This window comes from Coregonus lavaretus (genome assembly GCF_964263955.1).
Source record: "Coregonus lavaretus genome assembly, chromosome: 8".
Taxonomy (NCBI): Eukaryota; Metazoa; Chordata; class Actinopteri; order Salmoniformes; family Salmonidae; genus Coregonus; species Coregonus lavaretus.
Genome location: NC_139995.1, coordinates 30,811,360 through 30,825,199, shown reverse-complemented (window position 1 = coordinate 30,825,199; position 13,840 = coordinate 30,811,360). Strand labels below are relative to the sequence as shown.

Sequence of the window (13,840 nt, the reverse complement as noted above, 5' to 3'; positions counted from 1 at the left end):
ACAAATATTTACACGTTAAGTTTGCTGAAAATAAACGCAGTTGACAGTGAGGACGTATATTTTTTTGCTGAGTTTATGTAGATCTGCCTGTTCACTAGCAGGGCTGCACAGAACAGAACACAGGTCTGGAGAAAACTGCTTTTGGTTGCCTGCGTTTTGGAACACTCAATATCTCAAACACACACACACTAACAGTGTATCCATAACACTCTGATGACCCCATAGATAAAGTACTGAGTGTTCAGGGACACTGATGATAAACTCCAAACCATTTGAGGATTTACAGATTATAGTTATTATTCAATTTAATGGGTCTTTAAAGATGCACTATGCAGATATCGCCCCGCCATTTCTTGGATGCAGAAATTCTAACAGTTAGCTTAATTTCAGTTTATGTGACAAAACAAGCAAATATAGTTTAGAGAATCATTGTACCATCTAAACTGCTGTGAAATATATTTTCCATAACGAATAATATTGTATTTTCAGCTGTTTGAAGCTGGTGTACAAAACAAAGTAGAAGACGCAAAAATGAAACTTACATGCTGACCACACCACCCGTGTTGCATGCGTGAGAGTTGCAAAATAAATGTACACATAAATGTTATTCAATCATTTCATCCAAACTGCTAGAGCACGTAAACGAGCGTCTGCGTAGCCAGGCGCTAAAATAGAACTTGGCTTGACGTGCTGCAAGTCCTGCCTCTCCCATCTCCTCATTGGTTTTTAGGAGCATATACCCGGTGATTGAAAGATGAACGAGGTCCACACTCCAGTCCAGTTGGTGGTGGTAATGCACCTTAAAGTTGGTTGCCAACCGCCATATAAAATCCACAGAAAAAGAAAAGAAGACTGAACGAGGAGAGATTACGAAAAACTAACTAGGTTTCCCCTTTTATCTGTGGATTAATTGTCGGCGTAGAGAACACACGATTGTGTGTGACTCAAAATGAGTCCAAATTCTACAAAGATCCAGCAAAAAAAAATTTGACCTTGTACATTTCAGGGAAAATAACAACCCAATGTTTATATCCCAGGACAATTTAGCTAGCAACATCAAGCTAGCTAGCTAAATGTCCATGAACGTTTCATATGTGTTTCGACCTGTCCCAAAATTAATATAGTTGGTTCAGAGTTCGTTTTGATATTTCAACCTGCGTGTCCTGATCGTGTCTGGTGTGGATGGACAAAATCAACATGCGTGCGATGGCGTGCACGGGCGCACATGTGCCCGGTGTAGTCAGCATGTTAAGCACGGAAAGCATAGAAATAGTGCACATAGAACAGATCTACCGCTTCTTAGAGTTGCTTTCAATGGGAATGACAGATCTATACCACACATTTCTATTTGAATTTGGTCAGGTAGCCCAAAAAGTTACATATTGCAGCATTAAGCAAATTATTTACAATTGCTAATACACATGAACGGTTCTCAACTTCTGCTAAAAAGCCCAATGGCCATGGCAGCTGGTCCATTACCATCAAGACAGCCTGCCCCTCAGGTTCTGGAAACCCACTAAATGGATGTTATGTTGAGAGTCTGTTTAATCCAAACTTTATGACCTTTTTAAATATTACACACAGTCAACATTCAATATCTAAATATTTGTCCTGTTTAAATGTTTCAGTCAGCGCATCTTTCCATTCATTACTGAGACCAAGACTGCTGCTACATTGTTGTAGTGTACTAGCCTCGCCTCCTGTCACTAGTTTTTTTTGTTTTAGGTCTCATGAATGGAATATATGCCAACATGAGATTATTCACTACTCCTACTGTCATCCGGTCAGTGTCAGTCTGTGTGTCTGGTTGGTGTAGGCAGGCAGCACCGAGTGGCCTCAGAGAAATGCTGCTTATGTGATGAGTGGATGCATCGACTTGTTAGCGACGCTAGAAGATCATGCGTTTAAAAGTGTGTGTGTGTGTGTGGGAGGTTAACCAAATGCCAAACAGTCGTGTCCAAAATGGAACTAAAGGTCAGCTAATTAATTTCTAGTCATTAGCTGCCCTGTCCTGCCCCAGGTGACAAGAAGACTGGCTGCCCCAGGGGGGTCAAGTGACAAGAGGACAGGGAGGGTGGAGGGCAGAAGGGTAGGGGGAGAGGGGTGGAGGGGAGGGGGGTGGATGGTGAGAGGGGAATGGGAGAGGAGTAGAGAGTGGAGGGGAGAGGGGTCGGGTGGAGGAACGGGGGAGAGTAGCTCTGGTAGTGGTGCCATGGACTTGTCTGCAATCAAAGGCTCGTCTCATCTAAAGCGACTACCTCAGTCAACAGACCACACCCCCCACTGAGACTGACAGAGGGAGGTGGAGGGAGCAAAGTAGACACATGCAATCCCAATGCCCACACACAATACCAGCTCATTCTGACTCACTGACAACCAGTGTTAGACTACTCTACAGACACACACACACACACACACACACTACTGGGACAGTCTAGATGCATCACTCCCTCATCTCCTCTCCCTCACCTGAAGATCTCGTTCTTGGTGGTGATCTCCGTATCTTGGCACTGCTTGCAACACAGCGAGGTGCACTGTGGGAGAAAACACAACATATATGACTTCATGTTCAATCCAACTTCTGTAGCAGTAGCAAACATCACTGTTGTTATTGCCTGTGCTAGGAGGTTATGTAACAGCCTGTAATTGGCCACCTCGCTAGGGGTGCGTGTAACCCTCATTCTCCAGGCAAAAGCAGGGGAGTACATATCTTAAAATCAGAAAGTTGGAGCTAGAGAATTACCTCACATATTGATCTAGCCATACTGACAAACACATCTATCACCTCTTAATGGTCTTGCCCAAAGAGATTACTGTTCTAATCTTATACCATTCTAATTCCATTTCTATGATCTTGCTGAAATCATAAGCGAGTCCAACAACTGGGAGAGTATGTCTTTGTGTGCTCCGAATCCTTGTTTATTAAAAACAACACTTTTTGTTTTAAGTGAGAAGTAGGCATTGGTCTGATGCAGAAAAAGAAAATCCACATGAGCACCACAATGCCTACTCCACCCATGCTCTACCAAGGTTTTCCAGCACACAGCTTTAACCTACTACAGTAGCTATGTTGGTCTATTGTATTTCAAACAATGTGTAGGCAGGTTGCTTAGGATTCAAACCTTCTCAAAACAGCCTAATTCATACTCTTAGAGGAGGTGCTTCCACAATAATGTGATTTGTACCGCATACAAGGTCAAGTATTGGATTCTTTACACACCACACTAATCCCATTACACTACCTTTTCACCTTTAAAATAATTATATTAAACAAGCTTTCCTTTTATACTTACAAGACCATCATGCTTGATTGAGCAAGCTGTTTTGTCTTGTATTAATGTGGTGCCTGCTTGGTACTTCCTTAAACCTTTTTATTTAGCAATACATGTCATTGAGGAATTTTTAGGGTCAGTAGGTGCCCAACATAACACCAGGTGGTGTGTTGGATAGTCACTCATACAGTGCATTTGGAAAGTATTCAGACCCCTTCACTTTTTTCACATTTTGTTACCTTACAGCCTTATTCCCAAAATTGATTAAATTATGTTTTCCTTCAATCTACACACAATACCCCATAATGACAAAGCGAAAACAGGTGTTTAGCTTGTTTACATAAGTATTCAGAACCTTTTCTATGACACTCGAAATTGAACTCAGGTGCATCCTGTTTCCATTGATCATCCTTGAGATGTTTCTACAACTTGATTGGAGTCCACCTGTGGTAAATTCCATTGATTGGACATTATTTGGAAAGGCACACACCTGTCTATATAAGGTCCCACAGTTGACAGTACATGTCACAGCAAAAACCAAGCCATGAGGTCAAAGGAATTGTCCGTAGAGCTCAGAGACAGGATTGTGTCGAGGCACAGATCTGGGGAAGGGTACCAAAAACATTCTGCAGCATTGAAGGTCCCCAAGAACACAGTGGCCTCCATCATTCTTAAATGGAAGAAGTTTGGAACCACCAAGACACTTCCTAGAGCTGGCCGCCCGGCCAAACTGAGCAATTGTGGGAGAAGGGCCTTGGTCAGGGAAGTGACCAAGAACCCGATGGTCACTCTGACAGCGCTCCAGAGTTCCTCTGTGGAAATGGGAGAACCTTCTAGAAGGACAACCATCTCTGCAGCACTCCACCAATCAGGCCTTTATGGTAGAGTGGCCAGACGGAAGCCACTCCTCAGTAAAAGGCACATGACAGCCCGCTTGGAGTTTGCCAAAAGGCACCTAAAGGACTCTGACCATGAGAAACAGCATTCTCTGGTCTGATGAAACCAAGATTGACTCTTTGGCCTGAATGCCAAACGTCACGTCTGGAGGAAACCAGGCACCGCTCATCACCTGGCCAATACCATCCCTACGGTGAAGCATGGTGGTGGCAGCATCATGCTGTGGGGATGTTTTTCAGCGGCAGGGAATGGGAGACTAGTCAGGATCGAGGGAAAGATGAACGGAGCAAAGTACAGAGAGATCCTTGATGAAAACCTGCTCCAGAGCACTCAGGACCGCAGACTGGGGCAAAGGTTCACCTTCCAACAGGACAACAACCCTAAGCACACAGCCAAGACAACACAGGAGTGGCTTCGGGACAAGTCTCTGAATATGCTTGAGTGGCCCAGCCAGAGCCCGTACTTGAACCCGATCGAACATTTCTGGAGAGACCTGAAAATAGCTGTGCAGCGACCCTCCCCTTCCAACCTGACAGAGCTTGAGAGGATCTGCAGAGAAGAATGGGAGAAACTCCCCAAATACAGGTGTGCCAAGCTTGTACCATACCCAAGAAGACTCGAGGTTGTAATCGCTGCCAAAGGTACTTCAACAAAGTACTGAGTAAAGGGTCTGAATATTTATGTAAATGTTTTATATCCTTTATTTGTAATAAATTAGCAAACATTTCTAAAAACCGGTTTTTGCTTTGTCATTATGGGGTATTGTGTGTAGATTGATGAGGGGGAAAACAATTTAATCAATTTTAGAATAAGGCTGTAACGTAACAAAATGTGGAAAAAGTCAATGGGTCTGAATACTTTCCGAAGGCAAGCTTTGACTCTCCTCTCTTTAACTAGAACAATTGCATTTTGAGCAATTGCGGGATAAGCACAAGCATATTACACTTGTGCTTATCAGACTGCATCTCTCCCGCCTCCGTGCGCACAGTGGGGAGAGGGAGTGAGAGAGTCAGCAGCCGACAGCAAAACAGGGACAGTCAGATACTTTTATAGCAGGAATCAACATAATGCATAGGCAATTACTGTTGACCAAATAATGGTTTTAGAACAAGAACATTTAGCAGCAAAATCACAGAAAATTACCGACGTAAGCAAAATGCTTTGGTAAGAGGAAGGCAATGTCGGCATCTGTAATTTTCGGTTTATCGTCCCAGCTCTAGTCAGAGCGATGGATTAGAGAAGAGGTGCTTTAACACTGGCAGAGCTCTCAATGCCTGGGAAAGCTCACAAAAGAAGGCAGCATCTCCGACCCACCACCTCAGAGAGGGGAAATGATCATCACTCTATATAGGCAGTGGCTAAATATAAAACTAGTGCATTAGAGTAGAGTAAAGAGAACGGAGAGGGAAGAGAGGGGAGGGAGAGGCAGGGGAGTCTGCCACAGAACAACAGGGAGGAGTAGGGGTAAGATTAGATCAGTTGGGGTACAGCTGGATGGATTCGTGGTGGGTGTAGGGTTACATATCAAACAGTGTGTGGATAAGGCTCTGTGTGTCCTCGCCTGGTTCATGTATTGAGCAGTGTACCTGGCCTTTAAATTGTAAGGTTTAGTGATGTGTATTTATGGCTCTGTGTGGGTGCGCCTGCGTTCATATGTCTGTGTCTGTCTGTGTGTGCTCACCCGGTCCATGATGTCCAGCTCACAGCGCAGCCTCTGGATGGCACTGCCTATCTTCAGCAGCTGGAGCCGGAGGGCATCGTCTATGGGCAAACAGGCTGCCACTCTGTAGGAGAAATCTGACAGGAAGGAGGGATGGGGAGCGGGAATGTTACAGTTCAGGATTCGCTATCTTTGAGGTTGGAAGAAGTACCTAAAGATTTTATGGTTTTAGGTGGCAGGAATATACAGTAGCCTATAGGGTAGACCAGGGAGTTGTACCTATCGCGTTTGTGGGGAGGGAATCATCCTTGAGGTTCTCGTCCCACTCATGGAGCTGTCTCTTCACTCTGTTCATCAGAGTCTCCTGGGGGACAAACACAAGAAACCAGGTTACAAACAGGATGTGTGTCTTAACAGTCACTGAACTCATACAGTATTTTTCTAAAACGCATTATGGAATAAATCAGCTCACTCAAGTTACAGTGGCAATGTTCTGTCTGTGCACACACAGTAGTTATATCTAGCCCTGAGAGGTTAAGACACTAACCTATAGAACAGCGATAAGGGTGTTCAGTACTCACAGAGTCATAGAGGGCGTAGACCCAGGGAGGCCATGATGTCATGTTGGCACAGTGGAACTTCCTCTAATTAGAACACAGGCAAACACATAGAAAACAACACCTCAGCAGGAGAACATCTTCATTCATCTGCATTGTGGAACACAAACACTGGGTTGCCAGGTCACATTCAGGAGGGAGCAACTGTATATAGAGGGGACATGATTCATTTTTCCACATGACAGAGAAGCATGTCTGCTCTAGACAAAACAAGTTTATCTGAACACTCCATAAGATTGGGCCTGAAGTTGAACATGTGTCTCATGTGTCTCGCCCCTGAAGACTGCCACCTCTCCTCTGCATGTTAAACATCCAAACATCCCCTTAACAAACAATTAACCTTCCCTCCGTCCTTCCCACCGTTCCTCCCACCGTTCCTATTCCCCCCGCTGTCACTACCACCACACTCTGTTTGTTAACTTAGACAAATTAAAGCAATACAAATTTAAATGAGAGCGTAAGATAACAGACGGTGCATGACTTCAGCATCAATAGAAACAACATAGAGACATATAATGTAATCCTTTAAGGCAGGAGTTATCAAACTGGGGTCCGCGGCCAGATCTCTTTTTTTTGTACATGTAATAAATAAATAAATTAATACAGTTGAAGTCGGAAGTTTACATACACCTTAGCCAAATACATTTAAACTCAGTTTTTCACAATTCCTGACATTTAATCCTAGTAAAAATTCCCTATCTTAGGTCAGTTAGGATCACCACTTTATTTAAGAATGTGAAATGTCAGAATAATAGTAGAGAGAATGATTTATTTAAGCTTTTATTTCCTTAATCACATTCCCAGTGGATCAGAAGTTTACATACACTCAATTAGTATTTGGTACGATTGCCTTTAAATTGTTTAACTTGGGTCAAACGTTTCGGGTAGCCTTCCACAAGCTTCCCACAATAAGTTGGGTGACTTTTGGCCTATTCCTCCTGACAGAGCTGGTGTAACTGAGTCAGGTTTATAGGCCTCCTTGCTCATACACACTTTTTCAGTTCTGCCCACAAATGTTCTATAGGATTGAGGTCAGGGCTTTGTGATGGCCACCCCAATACCTTGACTTTGTTGTCCTTAAGCCATTCTGCCACAACTTTGGAAGTATGCTTGGGGTCATTGTCCATTTGGAAGACCCATTTGCGACCAAGCTTTAACTTCCTGACTGATGTCTTGAGATGTTGCTTCAATATATCCACATAATTTTCCATCCTCATGATGCCATCTATTTTGTGAAGTGCACCAGTCCCTCCTGCAGCAAAGCACCCCCACAGCATGATGCTGCCACCCCCGTGCTTCACGGTTGGGATGGTGATCTTCGGCTTGCAAGGCCGCCTTTTTCCTCCAAACATAACGATGGTCATTATGGCAAACAGTTCTATTTTTGTTTCATCAGACCAGACGACATTTCTCCAAAAAGTATGATCTTTGTCTCCATGTGCAGTTGCTCACTGTAGTCTGGCTTTTTTAAAAGCGGTTTTGGAGCAGTGGCTTCTTCCTTGCTGAGCGGCCTTTCAGGTTATGTCGATATAGGACTCGTTTTACTGTGGATAATGATACTTTTGTACCTGTTTCCTCCACCATCTTCACAAGGTCATTTGCTGTTGTTCTGGGATTGATTTGCACTTTTTGCACCAAAGTACGTTCATCTCTAGGAGACAGAACGCGTCTCCTTCCTGAGCGGTATGACGGCTGCGTGGTCCCATGGTGTTTATACTTACGTACTATTGTTTTTACAGATAAACGTGGTACCTTCAGGCGTTTGGAAATTGCTCCCAAGGATGAACCAGACTTGTGAAGGTCAACAAAAACATTTCTGAGGTCTTGGCTGATTTCTTGTGATTTTCCCATGATGTCAAGCAAAGAGGCACTGAGTTTGGCGGTAGGCCTTGAAATACATCCACAGGTACACCTCCAATTGACTCAAATTATGTCAATTAGCCTATCAGAAGCTTCTAAAGCAGGGGTGTCAAACGTCCGGCCCGCGGGCCGGATCAGGCCCGCAAACGGGTTTAATCCGGCCCGCGAGATGATTTTGTAAAGTATAAAAATGAGCTGCAATTTTTCAATAAAATAAACTGCTGTTCCAATTGTGTCCACTGGATGGCGCAATAGCAATTGTGTTAAGCAAGCAAACTGTTTATACCGGGGCAGAGCAAATAGGTCAAGCAAGTGCAGCCAGTCCGGATGAGCTACTTTGTTTTGCCCGCGATATTTATTACGGCTTCTACTTTTAACATTATGTGCTTTGGCACCCTCATTGCCCCAATATGTCTCTGTCAAAAAAGAGAAAAGTGGACGCAGAGTGCAGAGTGTTCCAAGAAAAATTGTCATCCTTCTATTTATTCACGGAATTGAATGGGAAAGCTGTAGGTTTGGTGTGTTCACAGCATGTTGCAGTGCTGAAAGAATATAACCTTCGTCGCCACTATGTGAGTCTTCATGCCGACAAATATGACAACTTTCAAGGACAGCGGAGAAGAGAGAAGGTGAATGAACTGTTGGTGGGTCTGAAGAAACAGCAGTCTGTGTTTACTCACAGCCGAGACATCAGTGACGCTGCAGTGAAAGCTAGCTACCTCATTGCTAATGAAATCGCAGTGGCTTCAAAACCATTTAGTGAGGGTGAATTTGTAAAAACATGCATGATGAAGGCAGCAGAGATTGTGTGCCCTGAAAAGCACCAGGCTTTTGCAAATATCAGCCTGACAAGAAACACAGTTGCAGACAGGATTTCCGATCTTTCAGTGGATTTGGACAGCCAGTTGAAGCAAAAAGTAAAGTCATTTATTGCGTTTTCGGTTGCAATTGATGAAAGCACGGACATTACAGATGTTGCACAACTGGCCATTTTCATCCGCGGAGTTGATGACACATTGACCGTCACCGAGGAGTTCGTGGAGTTGGTGCCGATGACAGATACAACGACAGCAGCTGATATTTTCACTGCACTCGTCGGCGCGCTGGACAGGGTCGGAGTGGACTGGTCCCGCGCTGTCAGCCTGGCTACAGATGGTGCGCCCTCAATTATCGGGAAAAAAGCAGGCGTTGTGACAAAGTTCAGAGAGAAAGTGCAATCTGCAAATGGAGGACGTGATTTTTGGACTTTTCACTGTATTTTGCACCAGGAGGCTTTGTGTTGCAAGTCATTAAAGATGGATAACGTCATGGATAAAACAAAGCTGCGCTCAAGGCTCACGCACAAGCACTTGAATCACATCCTGAAGTTGGCTGCCACTCAGGATGTGACGCCTGATATTGATGCGCTGGTGAAAGCTAAAAGATGCCAGGTATCAGGAGTCAAATAAACTATGCAACCCCACTTAAAGTGCTGCATGAGACACCCTGATATAGTTCTGTGATCTGTGATATACTTCTGTGAATCACTGAGGCATTGTGTGTTTGTGTGTTGTTTGTCCTCATAATTTCAAATAACTTGAGGTGTTTTATGATTAATAGTGATGTTGTGCTTTTGGACACACTGTCCTCAGGCTCCAGCTTTATGTTTATATGTTTTTATGTGCTATTGTTTTTAATTGATTTTATTTTATTTGTATATTTAACCTATTCTTGACTCTGTGGTTCTTGCACTTGTTTGGGGAACAGGATTTCATTATTTGTATCTACATTTCTACCTGAGAAATGACACACGGATATAGTTATGTGATCTGTGAAACAGTTATGTGAATCACTGAGGCATTGTGTGTTTGTGTGTTCTTTTTCTTTAGAATTTTCAAATAAACTACAGGTGTTTTATGATTAATAGTGATGTTGTGCTTGTACTATTTTGGACACACTGTCCTCAGGCTCCAGCTTTATGTTTTATGTTGATAGTATTAAAACAAAGAAAACAATCTGAAGTTGTTGTTTTTAAGTTATATATACCATGATTTTACCGGACCGGCCCACTTGGGAATAGATTTTCCTCCATGTGGCCCCTGAGCTAAAATGAGTTTGACACCCCTGTTCTAAAGCCATGACATCATTTTCTGGAATTTTCCAAACTGTTTAAAGGCACAGTCAACTAAGTGTATGTAAACTTCTGACCCACTGGAAATGTGATACAGTGAATTATAAGTGAAATAATATGTCTGTAAACAATTGTTGGAAAAATTACTTGTGTCATGCACAAAGTAGATGTCCTAACCGACTTGCCAAAACTATAGTTTGTTAACAAGACATTTGTGGAGTGGTTGAAAAACAAGTTTTAATTACTCCAACCTAAGTGTATGTAAACCTCCGCCTTCAACTGTATTACTAACAGATTAAATGACTTTGGCCTAAGGATCTGTGGAATAAGTTTAAAGTGTGTAATACAATATGATGTAATATTATTAATCTACAGTGTATGTTCTTAACCCTGGGCAACATGGGCCTGGGAGGCTCTCAGGGATATTGGTCTCCACAGTACTCCACCAAATATACATTTTTCAACTCACACCCCAAAAACATTTTTGTACATAAATGCACTTTAATTTAAGCTTTAAAATGGCAAAGTTTTCAATCTGATTCATGGCAAAAAAAAATAGAATTGCAGGATATTAGTTTTAAAGCCGCAACAACAAAACATCTATCTGCCCCATGACAAAATGTTCCTTCCCGGGCCAGAGACTTGGTTTGTCCGGCCATGCACTGCCAAAGTCATAGTAAAACATATTGTATGTTATTTTTTATCTCACTCGAGTTGTGTTCTGATTATGAGGGAGTCCCTGATGAATTTGCTATCACAAAAGGGGTCCCCTGACCCAAAAAGGTTGAGAACCCCTGTTTTAAGATATGTGATGTCTCGTTTAAAGCTAGATTATGAGGGTAGTAGAGTATGTGCAGTATATCATGTGAATAGTGGTACATACACTGAGTGTACAAAACATTAGGAACTCTCTCCATGACAGACTGACCAGGTGAATCCAGGTGAAAGCTATGATCCCTTATTGATGTCACCTGTTAAATCCACTTCAATCAGTGTAGATGAAGGGGAGGAGACAGGTTAAAGAAGGATTTTTAAGCCGTGAGACAATTGAGACATGGATTGTGTGTGTGCCATTCAGATGGTGAATGGGCAAGTCAAAATATTTAAGTGCATTTGAACGGGGAATGGTAGTAGGTGACAGGCGCACCGGTTTGAGTGTGTCAAGAACTGCAACAATGCTGGGTTTTTCACACAACAGTTTCCCGTGTGTATCAACAATGGACCACCACCCAAAGGACATCCAGCCAAATTGACACAACTGTGGGAAGCATTGGAGTCAACATGGGCCAGCATCCCTGTGGAACACTTTTGACACATTGTAGTCCATGCCCGACGCATCGAGGCTGTTCTGAGGGCAAAAAGGGGTGCAACTTAATTTTAGGAAGGTCTTCCTAATGTTTTGTACACTCTGTGTATGTGTGAGTGAGAATAGCTGTATGTAAGTGGTGATAGGTGTGACTTAGTGAGAGTGGGTGGGTGGGTCTGTCTGTGTGAGTCAGACCTGGCGGTAGGTGGCCCACCAGCGCTGGGTCTGTCTGCAGCTCTGGGCGGGGGGTCTGGAGGAGGGGTGCATGTGGAGGCGGGACAGTGGCGTGAGCTGCACTGCAGTCAGGGGGTCCGGGAGGATCCGCTCTGGGAGGATCTGCACCTTGGCCTGTCTGATCCTGAAAGAGACAAGACAGAGAGAGAATTGGGTGCTAGAGTTCACAGCTAAATACAGATAGTGAATAAACCCATAGGTACCCATACTATGCATTTAGATTCCAGATCAAAAGCATCCTTCATGATGACAGGGAGAGAGAGAGACAGAGAAAGGAGATAGAGAGACAGACAGAGACAGAGAGAGACACAGAGAGAGACACAGCGAGAGACACAGAGAGAGAGAGAGAGAGAGAGAGAGAGAGAGAGGACAGAAATGAGAGACAGAGAGAGAGAGAGAGAGAGAGAGAGATGTATGACTTGACAAATAGACACCACTTTCCTTCTCCATCAACAAAAAAAAAATAAAAATAGATAAAATAGAATGACTGGGTATTTAGTGAGAGATGTGCGCCGAGTAGGGTTGGGCGATATTACGATAACATTGTCGATGATGATGACATAGCGATGAGACAGACGATGGTTTCACATATTTTGAACTTCACTGGCGGCGCGCAGTAAACATTTAGTGTCGCAGCGCATAGCAGGGCAGCACACAAGTGACATTCCGAGTATTATGCCGATTCCTATAAATTTGATATATAGCAAGAGAGGGATGTAGGCCAGACAGAGCGGAGAATTCACCAAAGCAGCGCAAAATGCCCAGTCAGAAAATATTGTTTCTCTCTCTCTCTGTCAGATGCATGGGCATAAAGCTATAGTGTGTCTATAGTGTCTTGTGTCTAGCTGTTTCCTGGTTGCTAAAATTCGAATAGTTTGCCTAATTTCAGTTTATGTGACAAAACAAGCAAATACAGTGTAGAGAATCATTGCGCCATCTAAACCACAGTGAAATATCTTTTCCATAACGAAAAGCATTGTATTTTCAGCTGTTTGAAGCTGGTGTACAAAACTGAAAGTAAAAAAAGGCAAAAATGAAACTTAAGAATGAGAAGCATAGAAATAGCGAACATAGAACAGATCGACCACTTCTTAGACTTGCTTTCAATGCGATTGACAGATCTATAACACACATTTCTATGTGAATTTGGTCAGGTCCTCCAAAAAGTTATATATTGCAGCTTCAAGAAAGAAAAGCAAAATCAAGGAGTGCAAGGCAGCATACAAAGACAAATTAGAAAACCTTTTCAAGGACAAGGACAGTAGGAAAGGCTGGCAAGGGCTACAAACCATTACAGGCTACAAACCAAAGAGACATTGTATGAACGTCGAAAATGACATTGCTTTTGCAAATTATTTGAACAGTTTCTATTGTAGGTTTGACATGTGATTTTACATCACAGCAGAAAGTAGCCTTGGACAGTATAGACAGCATACCAGCTGTTGATATACAGATCTCTGTGAATGACATCAAGCAATACTTTCAACGTGTCAACCCACGAAAATCATATGGTCCAGACGGCGTCAGCAGCAAGGCACTTCAGACATGCGTAGACCAGCTCGCATTACCGTTCCAGAAGCTTTTCCAGCTGTCACTGGACAGTGGGATAATTCCAGACTTATGGAAGAAGTCGCTGATTGTCCCAGTACCTAAAAACAATAGGCCAAAAGAAAATAACGATTTACGCCCTGTAGCCCTAACATCTGTACCTATGAAATGTTGTGAAAAAAACATTCAAAAGCAAATTCTCTCTGGTCTCTCATCCCAATTAGATCCTAACCAATTCGACTACCGTGCCTCCAGGGGTGTTGATGATGCGTTACTGGTCACGCTGAACAATATCTATGAACATTTAGAAAAGGCAAATAGCCTAGTGAAAATTGT

General features: G+C 43.1%; 1 protein-coding gene across 2 annotated transcripts in view; it reads right to left on the bottom strand.

Moving 5' to 3' along the window:
* The window catches only part of LOC311133118 (protein cereblon-like), a gene marked incomplete at its 5' end in the record, with an annotated part of 35,926 nt that overhangs the window by 6,875 nt on the left and 15,211 nt on the right, over window positions 1-13,840 (bottom strand). For both annotated transcript variants that reach the window (XM_084166552.1, XM_084166553.1), the window contains 5 exons: window positions 2,470-2,534; window positions 5,851-5,966; window positions 6,109-6,193; window positions 6,411-6,473; window positions 11,918-12,080. In XM_084166552.1, coding sequence (XP_084022678.1) covers window positions 2,470-2,534; window positions 5,851-5,966; window positions 6,109-6,193; window positions 6,411-6,473; window positions 11,918-12,080 — 492 coding nt within the window. The remainder of the gene's footprint in view (window positions 1-2,469; window positions 2,535-5,850; window positions 5,967-6,108; window positions 6,194-6,410; window positions 6,474-11,917; window positions 12,081-13,840) is intronic.